The 27,663-nt window shown below is 41.6% G+C and overlaps 2 protein-coding genes across 7 annotated transcripts; both read left to right on the plus strand.

Moving 5' to 3' along the window:
• Positions 1–2,120: 2,120 nt before the first annotated feature.
• Positions 2,121–11,103, plus strand: LOC110974555 (rho-related protein racA-like). Of its 2 annotated transcripts, XM_087139684.1 has the most exons (14): positions 2,121–2,153; positions 2,816–2,925; positions 3,520–3,610; positions 4,042–4,213; positions 4,738–4,877; positions 5,662–5,833; positions 6,731–6,867; positions 7,094–7,205; positions 7,504–7,691; positions 7,916–8,111; positions 8,292–8,522; positions 8,814–8,911; positions 9,396–9,617; positions 10,292–11,103. In XM_087139684.1, the coding sequence occupies exons 4-14, from the start codon at positions 4,099–4,101 to the stop codon at positions 10,493–10,495; spliced, it is 1,815 nt and encodes a 604-aa protein (XP_086995810.1). In that variant the 5' UTR covers positions 2,121–2,153; positions 2,816–2,925; positions 3,520–3,610; positions 4,042–4,098; the 3' UTR covers positions 10,496–11,103. The 2 variants fall into 2 exon arrangements, with proteins under 2 accessions (XP_086995810.1, XP_086995809.1); XM_087139683.1 differs by lacking the exon at positions 2,121–2,153 and having other exon boundaries at positions 2,817–2,925; positions 3,423–3,610.
• Positions 2,816–27,463, plus strand: LOC110974551 (rho-related protein racA-like). Of its 5 annotated transcripts, none has more exons than XM_087139678.1 (14): positions 13,709–13,804; positions 14,959–15,086; positions 15,695–15,882; positions 17,089–17,260; positions 19,517–19,656; positions 19,862–20,033; positions 21,693–21,829; positions 22,021–22,126; positions 22,437–22,624; positions 22,849–23,044; positions 24,747–24,977; positions 25,277–25,374; positions 25,796–26,017; positions 26,461–27,463. In XM_087139678.1, the coding sequence occupies exons 2-14, from the start codon at positions 15,041–15,043 to the stop codon at positions 26,662–26,664; spliced, it is 2,100 nt and encodes a 699-aa protein (XP_086995804.1). In that variant the 5' UTR covers positions 13,709–13,804; positions 14,959–15,040; the 3' UTR covers positions 26,665–27,463. The 5 variants fall into 5 exon arrangements, with proteins under 5 accessions (XP_086995808.1, XP_086995804.1, XP_086995806.1 ...); XM_087139679.1 differs by having other exon boundaries at positions 13,713–13,804; positions 14,921–15,086; XM_087139682.1 differs by lacking the exons at positions 13,709–13,804; positions 14,959–15,086; positions 15,695–15,882; positions 17,089–17,260 and adding exons at positions 2,816–2,925; positions 18,956–19,145.
• Positions 27,464–27,663: the final 200 nt, after the last annotated feature.

The following is a 27,663-nucleotide window of genomic DNA, read 5'->3' on the forward strand; positions in this document are numbered from 1 at the left end:
GTAATTTTTGAACTTGAGTATATTCTCGCCTTTGACTGGCATTTCAACTTTACACGTAGGAACGTTTAAGCCTTGGCAATCTTCTTTGTGACTGGCTAACTTTTCTTCAGTTAGGAAATGTGTCATGCACTTGAAACACCAGTATTTTTTACCGTCGTGTTTATTGATGTCACCCGTCAACCGAGAAAAGTTTTTAATCCAACAATAATGGTTCTTCTCATCCTTGTTAAATAAAAGTAAATTAATCGGTTCTCGCTGCGCTCGTAGTCCGCTCGCTTCACTCGCTCCTTCTTCTGGCCGCTTGCTTTTGTGCAGAATGTAAATACCGTCTTTTTTGGTATAACCAAACACATTGATCGCCAAGTTATTTTGCGATTCGATACGTGGAATTTGTGAAATCGGTGTTGGAAAGCTTATGTTTGTAAAATTTAAACCATCCGATTCTGACCGGTAAGTCGAAGGTCGCTCCTTATTTATTTTATATTTTGGATTTGTTTCTAGCTGACTTTTGACGCCGTCTGAATACAGCTTTAAAGCTGCTCTCAACGCCCATCGGATACATTCTTGATCTTTATTTTGGACGTTTATGATTGCTTTTTTGTCTAACAGTTCCTTAGGCAACGGAATGTAAGAAGAACCCACTGGATTATATTTAACCACGTTGATGTAAAAAGCGACAACCTTGTCAAAGATCCACCCCGAGCCTTTTTGTGTATGAGCCTCCACCTGTTCGATTTGTTCTTCGCGTTGCTTAGCAAGTGCATTTTTAACGCTTGGTTTACTCGTTACTACGTCTTGATCACTCTGAAAGGGAAAGGTGCCGTAGTCAATCGTTCCGTCAATTTTTTCCAATCTAAACTGCACTTTAAGATGTGTTTGTAATTTGTAACTCCCGATTTCTTTGAGTTCGGCTAACGCTGTTTTCTCTATCAACTGCTTATAAAAATCAAAAAAATGTATTAAATCGTCTTCATAGAAGCGAGGAATCAACTCCCAATTACGAAAATTATCTTTAAAACGCCTTATACGTTTAATGTCTACTTCCTCCAGTTCTTTAGGTTGTGTATAAGCTTTAATCACATCAATAAAGTCCTGTTTGACGTATCTGTCTTTGTTTGCATAAGGAATATTATATTTTTGTACCGTTTTCAACAGCTGCCGATATGACTGACGCGGGAGATATCTAAATTGTTTTTGATCCTCTCTGATAGCTTTTATTAGCTCTGATCGTGTATGATATTTGCGCCTAGGTGACGGTAATGGGATCTTATACCGTTTAATAAAATCTTCCAAAAACACCTTCTTAAATCGAATAAAGTTCGTTAATATAGGTCGATGTTGTTGATAGCTCATGTCTCTTTTTATATATAGATTTATAAAATTTTTATCATTTTTTCTGACGCCTTGACTCGACATGTTTTTATATATAGACCATTTACTTAAGGCGGTTGTAAACATAGCGTGTTTTGCTTTGAACAGAGCCAAGGTCACAAGTTCAGATCGGGCAAGTCTCGACTTGTTCGCAAGGGGAAATCCCTTTTTTTGTTTGTGTAAGTCAGTACCAGTCACGAGTTGTTTAGCCAGCCGGGGTCAAAAGGTGAGCGAGCGTAGCGAGTATGACCGGAGGGAATACTGCGTGTGATGGGTAAAAGAGATTTTGGCTCAGAATGTATATATTCGCCCGGTATTTTAGAGCCGGATTTTTTGGGTCGATGAGGTACCCAGGGAAATCTGGAATTCCAGATTTTTAGGGGATTCCCCCGATTTTTTGAGTCGATGTACTACCCAGGGGTTTTTGCTAAAAACGGCGAAAAGGGCGTGTGATCCAGAACTGTCAGTTCTCTACTACTCAGGATTTGTGTTTGAAAATGTCAAATCACTCTGCTCTTGAAAGCGGACGAAATGGGTACAAGGCGCAATGCGTTTAAAACACTGATCTAATGTACTGAATCAAAATATTACTGAGATCTCGGGCAATATACGATTTGCACTTGTGAAATGGCGAAATGCACCCAGACCGTGTTTCTGTGCTTGCGCCCTCTTCCAGCCAACCAGCTCCAACGACTACACACACACGATCGATCTTGGATGCTGCATGACCGGATTATGTTCAGGTTTTGTGCATGATTGCCGAGCTAACTCTACACCAAAAGGTAGTAAATGGTCTAAGTTTTTCGTGTCTGAAGCATGGGCGTAATATACATTATTTTGTGCATTTAATGTTACATCACAACGGCCACATGATGCAGTACTGAACCGCTACGTATGGCCCGGTTGTCAGTGGGGTTCGTCGTCCGCTTCGCCTAGCTCTACGAACGGCAAACCCTTATTGCCACGAGCGGACTTGCACTTCAGTAGACTGCCATGACTACTGTTGGGCGTTAATGTTGTTCCCCCAACTCTTGAAAAACCTGACTTGAATAAAAGGCCTAGGCCAAATTATTTTTTTTGAAGTTTTTCCGGAGGACAGTAAACATTTCAATGACTAGTCTCCTGTCAAGATCAGCAACTGAGCAATAAAATCATTTTCACAATTCATTCATTTATTTCCACAGTTGTCACAAATAAATACATTTGCATAATATCTAGAGAAATGGTTCGACAAGAGAGTGAAGACTGAGGATTTTGCTATATACATGTAGTCTAGGAAAGTGCATGGTACCCCCAGAAGCTTGCGTAATAAACACGTGTACATCATTGGGTATTGAATAGCACCCAGTTTGAACTATGTAAGTTGGCCTAGAGATGTCTCGTAGGTTGATTTGGTATTGTATATTGTTCATCTGTTTCTACTGACATGTTTGATATTGAACAGAGATGACAGATGGCTAGACCTAGCTTCAACACATCAGCAAGTGTACCATTGACAGTCTGATTATGAGGTCATCTTCCAATGCCCAAGTGTCAAAATGCCCAATAAAAAAGGTAGGTAGAAATCGTCAGACATGCAGCATCTTCCAGTGAGTTTTGAGAGAGGTGTCCTGATCTTGAACCATGCACTGCCAATGCATGTCATGATGCTGTGGAATTGTGCACCTACTTAACATATCATGTGTACGTGGTGCACTTGCAGGCTGCAAATTTCTGCATTCACATTGTGTCCCCACTCTTAACATGACTAGGAAATCTTGTACATTGTTGGCTTAGTGCCAAAAGGTTTCTATGGTTTCTGAGCTCGAGAGAATTGTTTAAGTGAAGCAGACTATTTTCTACATCTAGACTCTTTGATACAAACTTAGTTTTGGGGGCAAAATACTCATTGTTTAAGGAAGCTGGCATCATACACAAAGAGTGAATCTTACAAAGTCAGTAAAAGTGGAGAGTTGAAGTTGCTTTTTAAATTTGAAATACATGTAACAGCATTTTTGTTTGAAGACATTCTTATATATTTTTTAAATTGATATGAATATGGGATTAAATAGAGGATGGAGTGCGACTGAAAGTCTTGTTTGAAGGAGATGGAGGAGTGGGCAAAACCTGCCTCTGTATCTCTCTTTACCGAGGCTACTTTCCTCGTAGTTACATCCCTACAAATTTTGACCGCTGGCCATTTGAAACTGTGATTGCTGGGAAGACTTTCAACCCTGTGCTTGTGGACGAATCAGCAGGGGTACAGTATACTTATTTTATGTCTTTGTATTTTTGGGAGAAAAGACTTGTAATTTCATAACATATTGTGTGATATCTTAAGCTCTTCACACTGGATGATGTCCAAACATCCAGGGACCACCTGTGTGAAAACATGGAGGATGTTAAACACTTTCCAGCATATATTCTGTATTGAGTCCATACTTGCCTTCACACTTGAGTAATTCCTATTGAGTTGTACACACAAAGGCTCCAAATACTGATGCCTGATGGTCTAAGAACTAGCCCTCCACTTTGAAAATCGTTCCCCCACCCGGCTGCCCCAAACACCTTAGAATGGAGTAAAGATAGCCACAAGTTGAATAACATAACGTGAATGAAATTATGAGGAGTTCAACGTAGTAGGTCCAAGTATTTTCTAAACACAGGATGTTCCAATTACTCGGTATACAGGGAGAAGATATAGATCGTCTGCGGCCTCTGAGCTATCCAGGAACCGACCTCTTTCTGATGTGTTTTTCAGTGGAGTGCCGGTCTTCCTTTGAACACATTGAATCAAGATGGCTGCCAGAGATCCGCCAATACATGCCTGACACTCCCATCATTCTTGTGGCCACAAAGATAGGCAAGTACCCTGATACTTGGGACCATTTGAGTTATGTTTGGAACACTAACATGTATACACAAACAAATATAGGCCGAATGTAGCACCATCACTTGATGTGCATTACACATGTTGGGGCAAGAGTTCTGGATGGAAGAATTTATTTTTCAGCCCAAAACAGTGAGTGCTCCTCTGCAGGTATGCACAGGTGTAATTCCACGTACTCATTCATGTACTCAACGTGTGTTTAAGTACTCACACTCATGGAAGTTTACTCCACTGCCACACTGGGTGAAGTACATGTAATTGAATTCAAAGATCGCATTGTGCGTCAACTTCTATGCTTTTTGGATCAAATGATGCTTTTTCAGCATCAAGATCGTCAGGATGAAAGTGTGGTAACGAGTTTGGGCAGGTTCCCTAAAATGAGGTGGCCCTCTGTGAACCATACCCATAATGCTAATTTGCTACTTGTCTAGATCCCAAAGTAACAATTTGACTACAGTTTCACTGTTTTAAAGACAGACTTATTTATTTTTGTGCAGACCTTCGTGGAAGTCCTCAGTACAGTTGTGTTACGTTTGATGAAGGCTTCAAATTGGCACAGAAACACAATTGGCCATACATAGAGACGAGTGCACTCCTTCACAACAGTGAGAGAAGTTGGTCGAGCAGGCCACGTTCTGTAAGTAGAATCCTTTGGATAAATCTAGGGATATGAAAGACTATACATAATGATGTCACACTTTGACAATCACCCACATATTCCTGTAGGATTGCAGGGGATCATGTCCCATGGAAGAACACTGCCAGTGTCATTGGTGTGTTATTCCAGTGGTACATTAGACTTGACTCAAGTTGGAAACCTCTGTGACAGTGTCTGCATTTATGCTTTGGTTATGGCGGCCGTGCATTGTTACTTTCCTCGCGCCCTCGTGTCCACTTATTACTGTGAGTTGAGAAATCCCGACTTGTCGTATCTGTCAACAATTTTTCCGCAGTGAGTTAGCTCATCTACCAAAACAGGTAGCAGCCAATCAAATTGCCGGACTTGTTTTTACATCGTTTATACCTCCATTATAATAAACCAATCTACCAGTCTGACTTTGATTTGGGGAAGTTCTGTAACACATACATGATGCAAGATCATGTTTTCCATGTGCAATAGTGAATAACTGCCTATCACTGACAGAGGGTCAGATTTGGTTATCCATCAAGTAGACTTACCGTCTGTATGGTGACACACGTAAAGTCTTTGATGTTGACACAGGATGTTGCGGAAAGGCTATCAAATGAGGGTGTCTTATAAGATGTTACATGAGCGGCTGAGCGCGTCCATGTAATTTATACAGTACATGTACGTGAAGGAATGGCTGATTGGGGTAGAGCAACGTTAGTTTGCCTTGATTCAAGTCCAGTGGTGCATGTGCCATCTTACTCTCAGAGGTTTCTCTTTTTTCTGTGTTCAGGCAGACTCCTTCATTTGGTCCTATCCTCTGAACCACGAGGAAGTGGATGTTTTCCACCTTTATTTCTCTGTTCAGAGCAGGACTTCCCTGGCGAATGTTGAAACGAGATGGGTTCCAGAGATCCGCCATGCCATGCCTGACGTTCCAATCCTCCTGGTTGCAACAAACATAGGCAAGTGCATCAGGAAATGACTTGAGATTTATGCTTGGAATATTTACTTCAAAGTCAGATATCCATTTGGATGAGCACCCTGTAACAACTAGATTTAGCATTTCATAAGGGAATAAATATGCACTTGGCCTGTCTTAAGCATGCATTTAAAACTGGCTCATGAGAATGGTCGTGACTAATGTCCGAACCACAGCGTTCTCATGAGCCGGTCTTAAACTAACATTTAAGACCTGCCACGCACATATTTATTCCCATTCAGAGAGTCAAAAGAAGTCAATACATGATAAATTGAAAATACAAGAAAAACACCCGTCCATTTAATGGTATATTCCCTGTGCAGGTTGTCCAATAGGATCTCCTTATATGGAATTAGTGCACGCGTTGCAAGCGGCATCCACACAGACTCTGCACCAGTCGGAATCCATTACACTGTCCTGTATCCAGGTGCCAGCGCGTGATTTACGCAGCGGGCGTTATCAAATGTTAATACATGGTCAATTTGCACGTTGTTGAATAGGGAGACGGTCTTAGGGATGATGAATACAGATTAAGGACATTACTGTCTTGTTTGGTACTTAACAACACTCTGTAAAAGTACTCGGCTTGTTTAGTAACTGTCGATCTACATGGTTTTAAGCTGGATTTTTGTTCAAGGTTTCCTTGGCTTTTCCTCTTTTTCTGGTTACAGATAACCCTGACCCCTAAATGCTCCTAAATCTGCTTTTCAGAGAGGGAATCTCTTTGTGAGGACCTGACTTAGTCCACGGAAGGTTCACACAACCTGCATTATGTGGATCTGCTTTGTCCTAAGGTCCACACAAACATTGTACATACAGGTTGGCATATACATGCAAGCTCACCTGTAAGAAGTGTCTCAACATACATTTTATTTGGCAGATCCTCCTTGGAGTTCCAATCGCACCCGTGTGGTTACATATGAGGAAGGCTTGAAGATGGCTCAGAAACTCAACTTGGAATACACTGAGATGACGGGGCAGCTGAACTTAAACGTAGAAGAATGCTTCCAGAAAGCAGTGAGTGAATCCTCTGGAGGGGTTTTTGTTGCAGAAGTCAGGTTTAATTTCTGCATGGTGTGGAAGGTCAAGTCAAGATAGCTTTGTCGCCTGTAGCTCTTTTGTGAGAGATGTCCATTACAACTCAAATGTTTTGATGACAACAAGTTCAATTTCAATAATTAATAGGCTGCTGTAAGAGTATTTGAAATCCAGGCTTGATGAGGGATTCTTTTTCCCCCCCTAGGTTTACATTGCTGATGAAGGAAGGACACCGACGAAGAAGAAAAGTTTCTTTGGATTCAGGGGGAGAAAGCCCAAGCCCCGCCCACCACCTAAGCCTGAAGTACCCCCAGTAGGTAAGCCTTGCCATTAGTAAGACTTACTGAGGTAAAGTCAACATTGCTGGCATTTTATGAGTCGTCTCTCCATGGTTTATTGCAGCAGCCACATAAACAGTGGCTCTTCTTCACATTTCTTGAGAGACGGAATCGACTTTACTTTTTCTCTGAGTTGGACAGCCTATTCAGTAACAAATATTTTGCCAACAAACGTGATGATTAACTTGATGATGCCTGTTGAGACAACTCTTCCTCTTCCCTGCTTCATAAGAGGATGGGGCTCAGATTCACATTCCTTGTGTTTTATTGCCCCAAGATGAAGTCCCTCGGATTGAAATCCAAACCTCGACCATCGCAGAAGACTTTGGCAAGGCATTGGAGCAGCCAGCCTTCTCTGATGTCATCTTCATCGTTGAAGGGAAGAGCATCTTGGCCCACAAAGTGGTGCTGTGTAGTGCCTCCAACTTCTTCTGTTGTGTGTTTGGCCTGGACCCACCGGACCAGGTTGGCTACATTTCTTCTTTACTTCACCCACATTTCCAAGAGCAGTACAAATGATGCCAAAAAATGATGATTGACAGTGTCAATTCAGTGTTTATTTTTCTGAAAATGTCTATCTGATAATAACATGTCAAATAATAAGTTCTGCAGTAATCCACTCTGTTTTGTGTATGGATAAAATAGCCCAGTGTTTGCCTTTTCTGATTTCATCACATGATTTATTTTAGGATACAGCCAGCCATCCCTCAGTCATGAACTTTACCTGGGAGGATATCAACCAGGGCAAGATTACCGGTTTAGCTGGTATCCGTGATGAAGTGACCCCAGAAGGAAGTCTGCTTGAGAAAGCAAAGACCCAGGTGATGATCAGTGCAGACATCTCTTACCAAACTTTCCACCATGTCTTGGAGTTTTTGTACACAGGTAATAGAAGTACTCCTAATTCAATCATCCCATAATTGTTGAAGAAATCAGTGGCCAATGGTAATACAGTTCAGAAATGCTTTTCCATTTCTGTGAAGTAGAATGTATATGCAAACTCCCAATACGGAAGAAACCCTCCTCTTCTGAAATTCTGCCTTTGAACTGTTCCTGACATTATAGGCCTTCCCAGCATCACAGATGGGACCAGCACAGAGGACCTAGTGGCTTTACAGAAAGCATCCAATACATTCTACTTGCCTATGCTGGACAGCATCGTCAAGAACCTACAGAATGATGGAAAGTTCCTGAATCCAAGCATTGGAACCTACCTGAATGATCAGACAGGACAGAGGGCCAAGTGGTTGTTCCTGAACAAACAGACATTGTCTGATATCCGATTCAAAGTTGAAGGTAGGTTGTGTCTTGTATCTCTTCCTGATGGTTCCCTCGGATATCCCTGGCTTTTAGTAAAGAACAGCGCTCCATGGAGCTGGAATTTGATGCATTTGCGTGGTGTGGGTTGTGCAAGGTTTCCTCCTCAAGAATAGGATTAGACAGCGTACAAATCAAATTCTTTCTGAATGGAGAGTAGCAGAAAAACTGTTTTCATCTTTTCATCTGGGTTTAAGTCTGCCACCTGCCCCATCAGTCCCATAACGACATTGAAATGAAAGTCTCCTTTTTCCTCTTTGTTTATTGAAGACACAACAGTCTATGCTCACAAGGTGATGCTGACATCTCGCTGTGGGTTTATGAATGGAATGTTCAGTGGAGACTTCACTGAAAGCAGCCAAGATGAGGTAATTTGAGTCTGGGCCTCATTGTGGAGCAACACTGACAGTCAGGGGGAACAAAAACTGACGTGCACAGACTGTACCAGAAGAAAGGCATCTTTGATGCTACATCATCATTACTTCAGCTCTCTAAATCTATGAAACAATTCATAAAGCAAAGATTATCTCAGTCTACATCAACTATACGGCCCTATGCTTCTGTTTAACTGGAAATGGCTTGATGGTTCACAGTGATCGTCCCTACAGTAAAAAGATTATGTATCTCTTTATTCCTGGAAGGATATATTACTGAAACAGTGGTGACAAAGTGCCCTCATCTAAGGGCACAACCTGTGGAGTTAGCCTGGCAATTTTGAGTTGTGTTATCTAGACCATGAAGCTGAGATGTATCGATGATGCCATGTTGATGATGGACATTAATGGCCATAATAATCTGCTCTGCCAAGTTTATCCAAATAACGAAGAGGAGAATTGTCTCGTGGTGTTTCAGATTAGAATAGAAGACGTGAGCCTGGAGTGTTTCTTGGCCCTCCTGGAGTACCTGTACACTGACCACGCCCCTATAGAGGAGGGTGATGCCGTGGGGATCCTTGTAGCTGCTGATCGGTATGGCCAAGATCGACTGAGAAATCTCTGTGAGCTGTACATCACCAAGGGGGTAGATGTGACAGAGGAACATGTGGATGTCATTGGACTGTTGCATACAGCCCAGGTTTGTAAGCTCATCCTAATAAGCTCATGTTTGAATTCTCAGATATGAATGAATCATCATGAACATTGAGTTCTAAATGTTTACTCCAAGTCTTCCTGTCTTCAGTCATCAAATTCAAGCCTAGACTGTTAAGTATTTTTTTAATCACAACTTATTTATACAGGTGCCATGACAGAAAAATATCAAGAAAGTTCCTTTAACTTTTCCAGTAGGTGTATTTTTGGATGTGTATCACTGACGTTATCTTTGTACTCTCCATTATTGCTGTGTAGATTTCATTAGATTTGAGGAGGGCAAGCAAATATAGTTTTAATTTTTATTATCAAATTTGTCACCAGCTTTGGAGCAACATCTTAGTGTAAGCAGTGTCAATGAAACTGAAGAATGGGGTCTTATTCTCAATCAGTGGAAGTTTGGAATCTAACACCACGGTGATTCATGAATTGTCGCTGTTTGTCATTGGCAGAATTACATGTACACAGTTTGGTTCATATTGTAAAAGTGTAATTGAATTGCGTTCATTGCGGTAAACACCCTTTTGGTTCATCCAAAATAGCACTGCTGTCGAAAGGTGTGCAGAAGTATACTTCGACTCGTTGGAGACGCAGCAATTCTGCATGTCGAATAATTTCATTTTTTGCACTGATGTTGTTATGTGTCTGATTGTTTGACAGATGTGCAATGCCAGTCAGCTTGCCCAGTGGTGCCTTGATCTCATTTCACGTAACTTTGTGGCCTTCCAGCAGCGGGCGGAGTTTAAGAAGCTGGAGGGGGAGAACCTGAAATATGTCACTGAGAACCGCTGGCCTCCTGTGAGCTACCTGGAGGAGCTGGAGAAATACAAGGCTGAATGGGGGAAGAAAGGGGACAGAGTATGAGGAGGAAAAGTGGAATCGTTTGAGTGATGCATAGTCTTTAAGAAGGTGCAAATAAAACCCTCTTGCATGATGAATGGAGTCTCAGTTGCTTTTAAAGCAGGCTTTATTGAAACAAATCAGTTAATCATTGTAGAATTATATATTTTTAATACTTTTATAATGGTGGTTTAAATATAGTTTTAAAAAACATGTATCATACTTTCAAAGTTTAGTATTTGTTACACCTGGAAAACTATAGTGCAATGACCTAAAGGTTCAAAGGTTTACATAATGCATGAAATAAGTGTTATGCTATTATTGGAGGTTATGATTGCTACATACATGTAATGGCATGTATGTAAAACCCTCCCCTCCTCCAAGGAAGTGGCTAGAATTATTTCCCAGGTGTTGGTGCTTTCAGTTTCTCTAAAATAAAAAATCCTGAGGTGAGGACAGGTAAGATCCCCCCAGCCGAGTTCTAGATACCCCACTGGTCTGCTGATATGCATATCAAGAAATATTTATCATTTTGAAATGGGGGGGGGGCATTCCCCTTTAACTTGGGAAGTTTACATGCAGTTAACCAGCTAAAAGAATATTGTGTATTTAATAAATGATTCGTAAATGAACCCAGAGTCTCCTTTGTGATGACGCTACCATGCTTTTTGTGCAACTTGTAGTCCTATACATAGGCTAACCCTTTTAGGCTTTGAGAAAAAGTGCCATTTTGGACTTCAAACTATTGTGACGCGACAGAGGGCGCTAGTCACTAGGCACGGTGCGAAGATATAGATGGCGCTCTGCCCAGTAACAGAGGCAGATGTTAGGCGCGCATAGCTGTGTGTTAAGCAAGCGCGGCGCATAGGCTCCGCCTTGTGCGTTGTGCGATGGGGCAGCGGAAGTCACTGCTTAGTCACGTGAGCGCGTGCGCGGGCGTACGTGGTCACAGCAGCGCGAAAGCTATAAAAGGCGCGCTCAAGCAAAGCTTAGTCATCCTGATCAAGGGCTGATCCTGAGGTAAGGGTCGAGAATCCTGTGCAAGGGTTAAAGTCACCTAGCCTAGTGTGACTGTGCCTAAGTCCGAGTGGTGCGTGTGCTGTTGAGGGGCTCGGTAGGTTGAGGGGCTGATTGGTGGTGCGATAGTTCCTGATAGGAGCTTGCGGTCGATGCAAGGGCGCATTGCTGTCTCGTGACGTGAGTTGCGTGTAGCACAGCCCTGACAATAAGCCCGTAGACTTGCTAAAGTCCCTGATTCGGCACTGGATGCCCGCAATTAATTGTGGTGTTCACTGCTCTGGGTGGAGTCCGGTCACGTAAAATCACGCAGTTTCCCCGTCAATAGCGCCCTCTACTGGTGTATTGGTTGAGTGTGTTGATGAATAAACCAGCCGCTTGTGAATTGTTGTATATAAGTCAGGAGTCCAGGCGAAGTTTATTTCGAGTCAGGTCTGTCCGGGTTACGTCATTAAGTTTCGACCAATCAGATTAGCCATCATCTCGACGAAGACCAACTTTCTTGGGGGACGGTACACTTCGGTCCCAACGGACTCGTCCCTAGCCGCTCAGGGACTCTCCGGCGTGCCGTCCGACGCACCGCGCCTCGAGGAGGAGGGCGCCCTCGCCTTCGTCGGAGGGGCGCGGCGCCACACTATTCACATTTGAGAGAAAATTAGGGTGCTATTTGGTTTTTACTATTCACATTTTTATTGTCATTGACATTGATCACGTGTTTTGGAATACATCAGCCATGGATACCATCATGAAACATTTAAGAGGTTTGATATGCTTGCTGATTGCATGGCTCTTGCAATGGACGGTAATGCAAAACCGGGAACTTCTGCGCACTTGTGGACAACCCCGCCACACAAGGTCGTTAGAGCAAGGCAGATCTAAGGAAGCAGACCTTAGCAAAATCATCATCCGTTATTGTAATAAGGCCTGTATTTTTTTATGTAGACCAACTCTTGATTGAGTTCTTCACGTGCCCAGCAAAGGACTCTCTTTAGGCGTACACCTTATTAATTTCCCGTGGTTTCAGAACTTTTCACGTACGACCGAGTCCTTTTTCATTCATTCAGGGTGCAGTCCACTAATTCAAGCAATAATTTCCGCCAGGCTCATTAGCATTAAAAGTGCTCCCACAGTATCTTTCTAAAAAGGGGATTGTTTGGCCCCCAAAATGGTGAGATTGTGTAAATCTTTGCCAGGATCGAAACCCTGGTTCTTTGGGCTTCCATCTGAGGGCGGAAGAGATAAAAAAAATACGGTTGACAAATGTTCCCAAAGGACCGAGAAAGTAGAGGGTTGCCATTTGAAAAATGGCTGCGTGCTGACTTGGGAACTTTGACTTTTGGGGGGTTGGTTTTGTTTTGGGTGAATAATTAAAAATGTAATTGGTTAACCCCCCGAAAATTGAAAAGAAACTGAAAGATTAATGACTGAATAATAATTAAATTTTGTGTGTGACACCTCAGGGATGTTGGCTTGCATGTTATTGAGCTCTGAAGAATGGTGATTTTACACTGTTTTCAATGGGGCTGGAATTAGTGGACTGTACCCTTCACGACCCGCAGATCTGTGCTTGCGCGCGCCCGCTTCCGGCCAACCTGCTCCAACGCTACATACGAATTATGATGGCCTTGAAGGGACAGAAAATGCACAACTAGTCGCAAAAAAATATTTTCGCGACGAGCCGCGAATGTTCTTTCACGACCAGTGGTAAATACTTTTGCGACGTCGTGAATATTTTTTCAACGTCATGAATAAATTTACTAGTCACAAACTTTGTCGTGAATTTTTTCCAGAAACTTGAAGGGTTAACTATTTGCCCATGCCTTCCAGATAGAGCCACGGCTAAATTCAAGATGCACACATTGCTTGCTCTTGGTAAGGAAAACGGGTTGTCCTTACCAGGAACAAGCCATGTGGAAAGCAAACCTTGTTTTTCTGAGTCGTGTCGTTCCCAATGGACTTGTTTTTTTCTCAATGCACAGCGTAATTGTTCACTAGGCATCGCACGTGGACAACTATGCAATAGTACACGTCCAGGTACACGCGCATGGTCAATGCACCGCAGCTGTACATGCAGAATGCCCAAGGTCAAGCCAGGCAGGCGCCTATCATTATGCATTTTCCGTTTGTTAATATTAGCACACTTACCCTCCAACTGAAAAATATTGGCGACTAGCGGAGAAAAACATCGCAAAAATATTTGCGACTAGTCGTAAACTTTGTCTTTTCAGGGCCACCATAGAACTACTTTCTTGGGCGGGGCTGCCTGCCGGTCAGGTTCGAGTATGATTCATTACCGAGCGAAATCTACACGAAAAGGTAGTAATTGGTCTACATTTTTCGTGTCTGAAGCATGAACATAATATACATTATTTTGTGCATTTAATGTTACATCACAACGGCCACGCATGTACTGAAGTTTTATTGTTCAGTAAAAATGTCGTGAATGTACCGGTACTGACCACGCTGACTGAACTAGGTCTGACCATGGTCTGGCGTTCGTCGTCCGCTGATGAGGCTCTAGCTCTAACGAACGAAATGTCGGGGGGGGGGACGACGCGACAAACCGGTGTGTCTAGGGGACTTTCACTGCACTGCAGTATACTTCTGTTGGGCGTTAATTTTTCAAGTTTCCCACAACACTGTTGAAAAACCTGACTTGAATAAACGGATAAAGGCCATATTGTTGCTCTTCTTGAAGTTGAGGTTTTTTCCCCCGAGGGAAGGCCAAGGGCCGTTTTCCAAACTCGACTTGGGCTCCGTCGGAAGCTTCACGTGTTTTTTTACTTCCTGACTTTGAGATTGTAAGCGGAGCAGTAAGTCTGATAGTGCCACAGAACATCAAATAAGATGCAAAAGAGCCAAAGAGTCTATAGGTCCAGCATTTGTTTTGAGCCATAATATCACTTTAATTGTTGATGATTATAATAATTATATGCATGTTGCATTTTGGCTCAACACGCTCATTATATGTATGTACAAGTGACCCATATTCACAAGCTTAGCTTCTTTTAGGCCCCCCCTCAGTCTTCACTCTCTTGTTGAACCATTTTTGTAGATTTATGTACATGTATTTATTTGTGAACACTGTGGAAATAAATGAATGAACATCACAGTACTTAATTCAATTTAAGTTAAACGCTTCAGGCCCACAAGCGGGGATTGGTTTCCTACACGAAGCCTGAGACAGAGACGAAGTTGAGGATTGGAAAACGGCCTTGGCCTAAGTTACAAGAGACCTAAAGATTACTAGTCTCCTCTCAAGAGTAGCAATAAAATCATTTTGCTTTAATGAAAGTGCATGGTGTATCCCCAGAAAATTGTGTAGTAAGCACATGTTGGGTGTGAAAAGCGCCCAGATAAATGGAACTAAGTAAGTTGGTCTATAGATGCCAATGTTGCTCATAAGTTGATTTGGTATTGTTTATTGTTCAGCTATTTCGACTGATTGGTTTGATATTGATATTGAACAGAGATGACGGATGGCTAGACCTATTTGAAGTTGAATACATCAGGAAGTGCACCATTGACACTCTGATTGTGAGTGTGAACTAGATGGATAAGGGCAAAATGGCAAGTGCCACATTGCCCGATCAAGAAGGTGGGTATAGGCCTAAATCATGAATGTCATGCAGTATCCTCCAGTGAGTTGTAACTATGCATAACAATGCATGCCTTTATGCTCTGGAATTGTGTACCTACTCTGCATATCATGCATATGTATTGCCTTACTAGGTTACAAATTTCTGCATTATGTCCATACTCCGAGAAAATCTTGTACATTGTTGGCTCAGTGCCAGAAGGTTTCTGCGGCAGAAAATACTCTTAGGACTTTATTCTGAGCACAAAAGAATTTTTTAGTGAAGCAGAATATTTTCTACTTTTAAGTTCTAGACTAATTTATACAAATACTAGGTTTGGGGACAATACACCAACCTTGTGAATATGAAAAAAAGTTAGTAAAAGTGCAGAGTTGAACTTGGTTTTTACATTTGAAATTAAAACTTTTTCATTGATGTGAATCATGATTTTAACCTAATCAGTTTGAAGATTGTATATTTGAAAACGTTAAATTCAGTATTCAATGTAAATCGATTGTGCTCATTAGTGTCTGTAACTTTCTATTGTCGTTAAGTGGCGCTGTGCTGTAAAAGTAAGTTTCTTTTGGCCCTTCTCCCAATTGATGTCTTTCTCTTGAATATTCAACAGAGGATGGAGTGCAACTGAAACTCTTGTTGGAAGGAGATGGAGGAGTGGGCAAAACCTGCCTCTGTATCTCTCATTACCAAGGCTACTTTCCCCGTCTTTACATCCCTATGAATTTTGACCGCTGGTCATTTGGCACTGTGATTGCTGGGAAGACTTTCAACCCTGTGTTTTGGGATGCATCAGCAGGGGTACAGTACATGTAATGTCTTGTAGTTTCATAACATCTTGTGTGATATCTTAACCTTCTGCTGGAGAATGTCACCAACTGTCAAATGGAGGGATTTACTTGTGTGAAAACATGGAGGGTGTTAAACACTTTTCAGCACATATATATGTGTATTGAGTCCATACTGATCTCCACACTTGAGTAAATTCCCATTGGGTTGTACACACAAAGGCTCCAAATACATGAATGTGTTTGGATTGTTAAGCATGCATGTCACGCACAAGTGGCTTGGGCCACAGCTGGGCATTATCGTGGATATTGCTCTGCGACAGTCTCGGAGTTTGAAAAAGTGACGATGGGGTAAGAAATGTCATACAAATCATGAATATAGACCTTGAAAACAGTAGAAAAGGACCGCTATGTTGACTGCCACCCAGCATCTGAAAAAACTCCCACTTCATGTCAATGACATGAATGCACATTCAGTTTCACACCTGTTTTTCTGTCAGTTGTTTGAAATAAACCTTTTCGACGTTTGCAATGCATTATGGGTTTGGATGACAAATAAGCAATGCACTTTGTGCACAACCCTATGGGAGAAGTCATGCAAAACGTTAATCTGTTTCCATTTTATTTTGTACTCCTATTCAAGTCACCCCCTTCTGACAAAGTGTTGCATTATTGATTTTTGGCGAAGATATTCACAAATTCTGAGGTATAAAGCTTGGCAGGAAAAGAAAATTTAGAAAATCCCAACAACACCACTTTTTGTCATGAACCATGCATTGACAAAGATCGTGAACATTAATGCTCTAGTATTCGCCAATCAAAATCACGAAATGTAGTTCATTCAGAGTTACTTGTGCCCTTAAAAATACTTGTGCCCTTACAAATATTTGAAAATTATTTGAAAATGTGTCTTGTATAATCTGATAAAATGCATGCAATAGCAGATACATAAAAAATATTCAGTAGAAAACTGTAAATTGATTTCTGACTGGTTCACTTCCCCCGTGAGATTTAGCATGAAATGCATTGCTTATTTGTCATCCAAGCCCATAATGCATTGCGAACATCAACAAGGTTTACTCATTTCCCCAAGCACCTTAGAATGGAGCAAAGATAGTAACAAGTTGAATAATGTAATTTGAACAAAACAATGTGAAGTTGAATGTGGTAGGTCCAAGTACTTTCTAAACACAGGATGTTCCAATTACTTGGTATACAGGGAGAAGATATGGATCGTCTGCGGCCTCTGAGCTATCCAGGAACCGACATTTTTCTGATGTGTTTTTCAGTGGAGCGCCGGTCTTCCTTTGAACACATTGAATCAAGATGGCTGCCAGAGATCCGTCACCACATGCCCACAACTCCCATCATTCTTGTGGCCACAAAGATAGGCAAGTCCACTGATACTTAAGCAGGGTTCCTGCAGCCTGGAGAAGTCATGAAAAAGTCATGGAATTTTGTAAAAATGACTAAAAGTCATTGAAAATTCATGGAATTTTTCAAACATTGTGTGTGATTTCTATTGTCAGAAATAGGTGCATAAAATGTGTGATTTTATTCGCAACTTTAAAAGTCTGAATAGTCCAAGAAATTGCGTGATTGGGTCATGGAATTTCTTAATTTGGTCATAGAAAAGTCATGGAATTTGATTGTCCTTTAGGTGCAGTAATCCTGCTTAAGGGACCATTTGAGTTGTGTTTGGCACACTAACGTGTACACAAACAAATATAGGCCAAATGAAGCACCATCACTTGATCTCTACATGACACATTTCAGGCCCTTGATTTTACCCTTCACATTGGAGCAAGTGTTTTGGTTGAAAGATTTTATTTTTAAGCCCGAAACAGAGAGTGCTCTTCTGAAGGTATGCTCAGATGTTTTTATGACAGACTAATACACCAGAAATGATTGGTGTCCAACTGGCAGCTGACTCAGTCTCGTTAGGTACTGTAGTTGCTTCCTGATTGGTCCCATCATGCAATTCAAGATGCAGACAATTCAAAGAAAAGATCTGTTTACATATCCTAAAGGTTCCTTGTAAGGATGGGAGGTTGCCTTTAATTTGACAAACATTTAGAAAAACTTGCCCTTGCTACTCACTTGTTAAGCCAACAGTTTATCACACTGCAGTTTAGAATTGCTTTCTGGGTCATTCCATGAGGTTGGGGCACAATTTGTGACTGTGTCCTTGTTACATGGGTACCTTTTACTGTCTGTTATGACCTGTAGAGTACATGTAGGTCATTTACTCTGTAAAAATAACACACCTCTGTATTTAGCCTTGCAAGCTGCATAACAGTGCCAATGTGGAATCCACATGCCGGGAAATAGCTGTTATGATTTTTGTGGAACCCATGTACCAATTCAATTGACACCATCACAAATAGTGCCCCAACCTCATGGAATGACCCTTGTACATATTTTCAGTTTTAATTTCTTGATTATTATTTCACTTATTTGCTGAACCTACCGATGAATGCATGGCTGCAGTTCGATATTTCATATAGGCAAGGCCTTGGGCATGAGTCAGCTCATGAATGTGCTCATAGGACAGATTACATTAGTAAATTTTTTGGGAAATTTTTTCCTCGTACCCATTTTTACACTCCTACTCGTAGGAAAAAGTCCATGTACTCACATTAATACTGACATGAACCATGCCCATCTGTGCTAATCTGCTACTTGTCTAGATCCTAAAGTGACAATTTGACTTGAGTTTCACTGTTTTATACAGGGTGTCCACATAAAAAGCATACCGAGATAAAAATGACTGTAATAGCAAAACTACTTTATATACTTTATATATGGGAAAGAGAAATATATCTCAAGAAAGGGCAGAGTGCCCTCTCTGCAATGGTAGACAGCTTGTGATGATATTGACACAGATGAGTGAACAAACTAGACTGGTGTTAAGGGTACTGAAATCGGCACTGTGACAAGTTTGCATATGTGATTTACAAGGCTAGACCATGCAAGTGTGCAGAATGCCAAATGCCTTTGCTTTAAGAGCTGTTAGAAGTTGCATATTGATAACAAAAGTCAGCATGTGGGGTGAAGGCGATTTCTTTTTATGGCGTTACCTGCAGAACAAAAGTTTCACCACACCCTCAGCTAATGTTCAGGAGTTAACGTGCAAGAATAGTGGAAGAAGTCAGTAATCTCCGTCAAGACTTTGAAATGATCAGACGCGCAGTAAAGGACATGTAACGAAGACGTCAGGTGTGCGTTGACAGGAATGGTGGCCATGTGGAGGACTTAGCACATTAAACTGATGAGGTAAGTAGCGAAAACAAAGCGGATAAGATTGATTTAGGTACATTCCTCGTTTTCAAGAATACGTTCTTAAAGCAAAGGCGTTTGGTATTCTGCACACTTGCATGGTCTAACCTCATTAATCACATATGCAAACTTGTCACAGTGCCGATTTCAGTACCCTTAACACCGGTCTAGTTTGTTCACTCATCTGTGTCAATAACATCACAAGCTGTCTACCATTGCAAAGAGGGCATTCTGCCCTTTCTTGAGATATTTTTCTCTTTCCCATATAAAAGTGCTTTTGGTAGTACAGTTATTTTATCTCGGTATGCTTTTTATGTGGACACCCTGTAGACTTATTAAATAAGACAGACTTATTTATTTTTGTGCAGACCTTCGTGGAAGTCCTCAGTACAGTTGTGTGACGTTTGATGAAGGCTTCAAATTGGCACAGAAACACAATTGGCCATACATAGAGACGAGTGCACTCCTTCACAACAGTGAGAGAAATTGGTCAGGCATGCCACGTACTGTAAGTAGAATCCTTTGGATAAATCTAGGGATATGAAAGACTATGCATAATGATGTCACACTTTGACAATCACCCACATATTCCTGTAGGATTGCAGAGGATCATGTCCCATGGAAGAACACTGCCAGTGTCATTGGTGTGTTATTCCAGTGGTGTATGTGCAGTTTTACTATCTCAAAAGTTTCTCTTTTTTTTCTGTTTGCAGCCAGACTCCCTCAGTTGGCCCTATCCTCCGAACCACGAGGAAGTGGATGTTTTCCACCTGTATTTCTCTGTTCAGAGCAGGACTTCCCTGGCGAATGTTGAAACGAGATGGGTTCCAGAGATCCGCCATGCCATGCCTGACATTCCAATCCTCCTGGTGGCAACAAACATAGGCAAGTGTATCAGGAAATAACTTTTCAATTCATTTCAATTGTCATTTATTCCAATAGTGCATATATAAGGCATTCAAGTTGTATGCACGTTTACAATGAATTAACCCCTTCGCCCCGGTAATTCCTTTGACCGTGACTGCTGGGCTGTGGTATGCCCTGAATGGAGGGCTTTGTCCAGCAGCAGGCCCCATTGAACCAGCAGCTGCATGGTGAATAGACTGTATGTGTGGTATGCACTAATCCTCACACAAAGCCGCGTCTCTTGCCATCTCCTGAAGCGAAGGGGTTAACCACTACCAGCCGGGGACTCCAAAATCGGAGCCGTATGGTTTATATGTGTGGCCGGGGTCTCCGAACTCGGACAAAGGAAACAGGGCCCTGTAACAAAAGACCGTACTCTGAACAAAAGACCAGGCTGCTGGGTATTACCGGCATTTTTCACTCTCAAAAGTGGTGATAATCCAGCGTTATTTTGAAACCGTATACCAGGGTTTGGGGCATTTAGAGCAAGCAGATTACCACCGGGGACAAAAGCTCTCCACCACCGCAGCGATGAGCCACACAGCACCGCTGCATGCTAATCAGGCCCCTATTGAAAAGAGGTCAGCAGTGCACTGAGCCAGGTTCGTGAACAAAAGACAGTTGTATAACACCGCACAATCTGGGCTCTGTTTACAAGGCTGCAGGCCTGGCTGAAATATTCGGGCGTCAATGAAGGTCACCTGTCAACTTAGAGTAGTGCCTAAAGATTACTCCGTGCGGCTATAAATGACTGTTAAGTGGAATGATAAATTGTTGAAGGATTTTGAAAACAGAAAAAATGATAGTCATGCCGGCCCAGCATCATCAACGTTGAAAAATGCCCCGGCACGAAGTGGTTAAGGATAAAGTAATACAAACAGTAGTAACGAAGATGACATTTGCACTACTGGGGCATAATCAAAAGCCAAGGGCTTGTACTGAAATGCCTTGAAAACAGACGGCCAGACAACAGATCACAGGACTACCAAACAGGCAAGAAATGATAAGATGACAGACGGACAAGACGGACGAAAGAAATTTGTTCCAGGCTTGATCAAGAGGTGTTTAGGCTTGCCTTTCAGCTTCGGTTCATCACAGTGAACTCGTTTCATGAAGTTTGAAAATGAAATTGAGATGTGAGCTTGGAAGGTTTACTTCTAAGTCAGATATCCATTTGAGCATCCAGTAATAACCACATTTTTTGAAGTGCACCAATAGATGTTTTACAGGATTTTCAATCTCGGATCAATACTCAACTTATGACCCTAGTTTACCATTTTCAAACTTTGTAATTGAACATGGATACACATCCAACCACACACAGAGGTTAGCATTTCATACAGAAGAAGGACATTCCTGTATTTCCTTGTCTGTAAGAACACTCTGCAAAAGTACTCAGTTACAGATAACCCTGACCCCTAAATGATTCCAAATCTGCTTTTCAGAGAGGGAATCTAGCTTTGTGTGGACCTAACTTAGTCCACGGAAGGTTCCCACAGCCTGTATTATATGGACCTGCTTTGTTCCGAGGTCCACACAAACATTGCGCATACTGGTTGGCACAATCATACATACATGTACATGAGCTTACCCACAAGAAGTCTGTCAATGTACTTTTTCTTTGCCGTACTTTGGCAGATCCTCCTTGGAGTCCCAATTGCACCCGTGTGGTTACATACGAGGAGGGCTTGAATATGGCTCAGAAACTCAACTTGGAATACACTGAGATGACTGGGCAGCTGAACTTAAATGCGGAAGAATGCTTCGAGAAAGCAGTGAGTGAATCCTCTGGAGGGGTTTTTGTTGCAGAAGTCGGGTTTAATTTCTGCATGGTGTAGAAGGTCAAGTCAACGGGCTGTCAGAGAGTACAGCTGAGTATGATAGCTTTGTCATTTTAATCATTGATAGGCTAATGTAAGATTGTTTGAACTCCAGCACTGATGAGGGATTCCTTTTTTCCCCCTAGGTTTATATTGCTGATGAAGGAAAGACACCAAAGAAGAAGAAAACACTCTTTGGTTTAAGCTGGAGAAAGTCAAAGCCCCGCCCACCACCTGAAGTACCCCCAGTAGGTAAGCCTGTCCGATCACCTGAGACATTACTTGCATTGCTTGCAACATTGCTTGTCGTCTGTCCATGGTTCAGTCATTGTAGTAGGCTCACAACATTGGGTTTTCTAGATGTTGCTTGAGAGACTCTACTGTCTTGATAAACACAAAACTTTACTTTTTCTCTGAGTTGGACAGCCCATTCAGTAACAAATATTTTGCCAACAAACGTGATGATTAACTTGTTGATGCCTGTTGAGACAACTCTTCCTCTTCCCTGCTTCATAAGAGGATGGGGCTCAGATTCACATTCCTTGTGTTTTATTGCCCCAAGATGAAGCCCCTCGGATTGAAATCCAAACCTCAACCATCGCAGAGGACTTTGGCAAGGCGTTGGAGCAGCCAGCCTTCTCTGACGTCGTCTTCATCGTTGAAGAGAAGAGCATCTTGGCTCACAAAATGGTGCTGTGTAGTGCCTCCAACTTCTTCTGTTGTGTGTTTGGCCAGGACCCACCAGACCAGGTTGGCTGCGTTTCTTCTTTACTTCACCCACATTTCCAAGAGCAGTACAAATGATGCCAAAACATGATGATTGACAGTGTCAATTCAGTGTTTATTTTTCTGAAAATGTCTGTCTGATAATAACATGTCAAATAATAAGTTCTGCAGTAATCCACTCTGTTTTGTGTATGGATAAAATAGCCCAGTGTTTGCCTTTTCTGATTTCATCACATGATTTATTTTAGGATACAGCCAGCCATCCCTCAGTCATGAACTTTACCTGGGAGGATATCAACCAGGGCAAGATCACTGGTTTAGCTGGTATCCGTGATGAAGTGACCCCAGATGGCAGTCTGCTTGAGAAAGCAAAGACCCGGGTGACAATCAGTGCAGACATCTCTTATAAGACCTTCTGCCATGTCTTGGAGTTTCTGTACTCAGGTAATGACAAGACTCATATAATTTTCAAAACCAAAATTTGTTCTACCACTTCCTTGTTTCACCTTCGGGTATCCAGCCACCTCACTTAATAACATGTCTCGTTACAGTAGTTAATCTTTTGGCATGTATTCATCTGTATGTGAATGGTTCTTGGAATTCCATTTATGTTGCCAACATAAATGTCACTAATTATACACCTGAACTTCTTCAGAAAATTCACTGTAGAAGCCAGTCACTGGCAAGAAATCTTCATGGGTAATCAGTGTGGTCTTTTCTCTTCAAAATATTATGTGTGTCTTAGGTGAAGTGGGAGAGTAGACCATTCCAACCTTCCCAACTTTCCAGAAGCCCTCTTTACTGAGTTTACTGTAACACCCCAGAAACTTAACTGCTTACCGTAATTTTCGGAATATGAGCTGCCCAGTGTATAAGCTACAGCACGCAAACATCAGCAAATTCAGATTTAAAGTTGGCATAGAAGCCGCACTGGGCCGGTCTATAAGCTTCACCACAGCACTGATGATCCAACTACAAAGGTGCTGCATGCTGAAGCATCAGTAGAGTGCACTGATGATTCCACTATACGTGCAATCCTAATAAATTTAAGAAAAGGCAAATGAAAGTGAAGTCCTCAAGTTTAATCATTTTTGTAGGCTGTTCTGCGCTGGCTGTGCATCAACTTTTGCCCTTTTTTCCAGCGGCCAGCAAATGTTATGGGGTCGGGGACGTACAATAAAATCTCAGTAACTCGAAGTGAGTTAAGTTGAAAGATCGTTATATCTCTTAGGCCGACTATTTTTGCCCAAAGAATAGGCTTTTATGTAAAAAAATTTCCCTTTATAACTGCCCTCAACATATCATCTGGTTATCTCGAAGTTTTTGTGACGTCGATCAATAAAACAATGCCAAGTCGCCTAAAAAATGAAAAATCTGCCAGAAGACCTTGTTCAAGTCGTAACATTGGAACTGCTTGTGTTGCATGCAGCATGTAGTTGCATGCAGCATGCACAGCACACGCGCTGCACGCACCACCACGATCGAGACAAATCCCGTTTTTCGGCTAGCCTGACTGCTGCCATAGACCCATTCATGGAGAGTCCAATCGCCGACTCTTTTCGATAACCATGTGACCACAGAAAGTGTTGTCATCAGAAAACCCAAGTGAAAAAAATTCTGATATTCTTTGGCATGTCACGCCGAGCACGATCGGCAAAAAAGACAAAAGATCTGCCACTCAAAGGTACACCACTGAAGCGGTTGATTTTTATTTAAGGGTAGAAAGAAATCTTTAGGCAACAACTGTAAAAAATATCTCAGTAAAATGATTATTTCTCTGATAAAAAAATACTCAATGAGAATGAATAAAAAGCAGAAAAATAATCAGTAAAAAATGTTGCCACAGCAGAGCACGTAAAGTTTAAGATGACTCGGGGAATTTGTTAATAGCTAGAAGTCCGGACAACTCAAATTTTTATTTATCCTCCAACATTCAAGTTATCAGATGTACACAGCAACCAAGGAAAACATGATTGTACCGCCCGCATGTTGTATGTGTGGCCCAGCCGCAACGTCTGGCATATAAGCCACCCAGCATATAAAGTGCAGCACGCAAAAAAAGTGTGAGAATCTACATATAAGCCTTGGCTTATATTCCAAAAATTGAGGTAAATTCTGCCTTTTTGAACCTTTTCTGACATTACAGGCTTTCCCAGCATTACAGATGGGACCAGCACAGAGGACCTGGTGGCTTTACAGAAAGCATCCAATACATTCTCCTTGCCTATGCTGGACAGCATCGTCAAGAACCTACAGAATGATGGAAAGTTCCTGAATCCTAGCATTGGAACCTACCTGAATGACCAGACAGGACAGAGGGCCAAGTGGTTGTTCCTGAACAAACAGACACTGTCTGATATCCGATTCAAAGTTGAAGGTAGGCTGTGTCCCCCTTATCTCTTCTTGCCTGTTCCTCAGGATGTCCACGGTTATTGGTGAGGAACAGTTTCCAGTGGGACTGGTTTTTCGATGTATTTTGGTGATGTGGATTTTTGAAAGGTTTTGTCCCAAAAACTGGAATAGACAGCATTAAACACTGAATTCTTATTTGAGAATAGCAACAATGAAATTCTCATTGTTTTAGCTTGGTTTAACTCTACCACTTACCCCATCAGTCCCATTATGTAAAAACAGAAAAGAATGTCACCTGTTTTTTTTTTCATTCTTTTTGCAAAGGCGCAACGGTCTACGCTCACAAGGTGATGCTGATATCTCGCTGTGAGGTCATGAATGGAATGTTCAGCGGAGACTTCACTGAAAGCAGCAAAGATGAGGTAATTTGGGTCTGGGCCTCTTTAGGGAGCAAGACTTAGATTCGGGGAGAAACAATTCTCAGGTAATGAAACTGAGAGGCACACACTGTACTAGAGGGGGTACTTGAGTCCACGATAAGTCATTTTGAAATCAGATATGACACCTTTCAGAGTTGTAGCTGCTTCCAACTTTGGCCCGTTTCTCTAAGAAGCAGTCATAAGAATACTGATGTCAGTTCTAATAGTGGGTGTTGCTGTAGGGCTAGGTCAACATATACCAACTGCCCTAGAGTGGTGTGCTGCAGACTGCTAGGCCTCATGACACTGCTTGATAAAACTCTTTGACAGCTGTAGGTAAGTTACATTTAGCTGTATACGTAGTCACCTCAAGCGAGACATTGAGGAGAAATCATGTTGGAATTTTGTTCTTGTGATGTTTCAGATTAGAATTGAAGACGTGAGTCTGGAGTGTTTCTTGGCCCTCCTGGAGTACCTGTACACTGACCACGCCCCTATAGAGGAGGGTGATGCCGTGGGGATCCTTGTAGCCGCTGATCGGTATGGCCAAGATCGACTGAGAAATCTCTGTGAGCTGTACATCTCCAAGGGGGTAGATGTGACAGAGGAACATGTGGATGTCATTGGACTGTTGCATACAGCCCAGGTTGGAAAGATTTTCTTCCAAGTTCTAAAATGAGCACTCCGGGTTCTAAAACATTCATTCATACAAGTCAAGTCTGGTTCTGAATGCCAAGTCCCCAGAATGTGCAGTCTAAATTTAGTCAAATGTTATTACTGCAGGGCTGTAGGAATAAATCTTTTAGATAATGTCACTTATTTTGTTCAGATCATTCCGGGAATTTTAGGCTTTTTTTGGCATACCTACTCTTTACAAAATCATGGGGACTTTTTAAATGTCAGCTTTTTCGCTACCAGAGAAAAAGTCCTTTTAATAACATTTCCAGCAGATTTATGTTGGATTTATCTCACAATCTCTATCATTCTACTCTCCATTAAAGTTGTTATTTACATTTCACTCGTATTTTAGGAGATTAACCAACATTTTCTTCATATTTATGATTTATTATGTGGTTGGTCATTTGACAGATGTGCAATGCCAGCCAGCTTGCCGAGTGGTGCCTTGATCTCATTTCCCGTAACTTTGTGGCCTTCCAGCAGCGGGCGGAGTTTAAGAAGCTGGAGGGGGAGAACCTGAAATATGTCACTGAGAACCGCTGGCCTCCTGCGAGCTACCTGAAAAAGGTGGAAAAATACAAGGCTCAGTGGGGGAAGAAAGGGGACAAAGTATGACAGAGGGGAAAATGAGATGTTTATTCTGTTTGGTTCTCAGTTTTTTAAAAAGAATTTAAGATGCGGATAAGGTTTTCATGCATTTTGTTTACCGGATAAGTTAGGCTTTCAATGCATTAAAGCTGGTTTTAATCAAATCAATTAGTAATTAAGAATTATATATAGTTTTTATACTTTTATACATGTTTTATTCTATAGGTCAAATAAACCTTTTCATATGTTTCAAGGTTTAGTATTTATTACTCCTGGAAAACTGTATGTTTGGAAACAATCATTTCCCCTTTCTGTTAGTGCAGCAACCTTGTGTCTTTATATGTATGGCCATGCTGGTGTGAGAAGCAGTGTAATGAATAATGTACATATAAGTGTTATGGTATTGCCAAATTAGTGGACTTGGTTTTTATATGGATGTAGCAGAATGTATCTAAGAATCATTCCCTCCAACTCAAGGACGATGCTGGTACAATTTCCAAAGTGGTAAAAAATATGAATTGGCATGGTGGGGCTAGTTCCCCACACCCCAAGTGCAGGATACACCCACTGGTCATCAGCTGATATCTAATGCGTATTACACGACGAACATCTGACAAAAGTAACACAGTGCATTAACATTGAGCGTCCATTGGTATTGCACCGTGCTTCTTTTGTTAGATGTTTATAGCGTTAGTGCCGAAATATTATCAATTTGGAATTATTTAGTCAGAGGCCCTTCACACTTATAACTTGGGAAGAATAACAGCAATTTACTAACCAACTGAATGAAAATTGGCATATTTAATAAATGATTATGTTAATGAAACTCAAAGTCTCTCTTGTTAAAGCAATGAATTCTACGTTCACATGTTTTTCGTGAAATTTCCTACTCCTCTCCGTGAAACTATTTACCTCCCTTCGGGGTTAAGTGTATCGAAAGAAGCAGTTTCTAAACTTTTTAAATAGTTCAAGCATGGTGTGAGAGTGCAGTTGTGGTAATGCTAGTCAGTGAGGACACTGTTGATT

Source organism: Acanthaster planci, linkage group LG08 (assembly GCF_054643075.1).
Source record: "Acanthaster planci isolate LZ-2023a linkage group LG08, COTS_SCS, whole genome shotgun sequence".
Classification (NCBI taxonomy): Eukaryota; Metazoa; Echinodermata; class Asteroidea; order Valvatida; family Acanthasteridae; genus Acanthaster; species Acanthaster planci.

Excerpts from the sequence above, each read along its gene's own strand:
- LOC110974551 (XM_087139678.1), top strand. The coding sequence starts at position 15,041 with ATGGATAAGGGCAAAATGGCAAGTGCCACATTGCCCGATCAAGAAG. Across the intron at positions 20,034-21,692 it reads CCTGGTGGCAACAAACATAG|ATCCTCCTTGGAGTCCCAAT; the intron begins GCAAGTGTATCA and ends GTACTTTGGCAG. Across the intron at positions 26,018-26,460 it reads GACTGTTGCATACAGCCCAG|ATGTGCAATGCCAGCCAGCT; the intron begins GTTGGAAAGATT and ends GTCATTTGACAG.
- LOC110974555 (XM_087139683.1), top strand. Across the intron at positions 4,878-5,661 it reads GGTCGAGCAGGCCACGTTCT|GCAGACTCCTTCATTTGGTC; the intron begins GTAAGTAGAATC and ends TTCTGTGTTCAG. Across the intron at positions 8,523-8,813 it reads TATCCGATTCAAAGTTGAAG|ACACAACAGTCTATGCTCAC; the intron begins GTAGGTTGTGTC and ends TGTTTATTGAAG.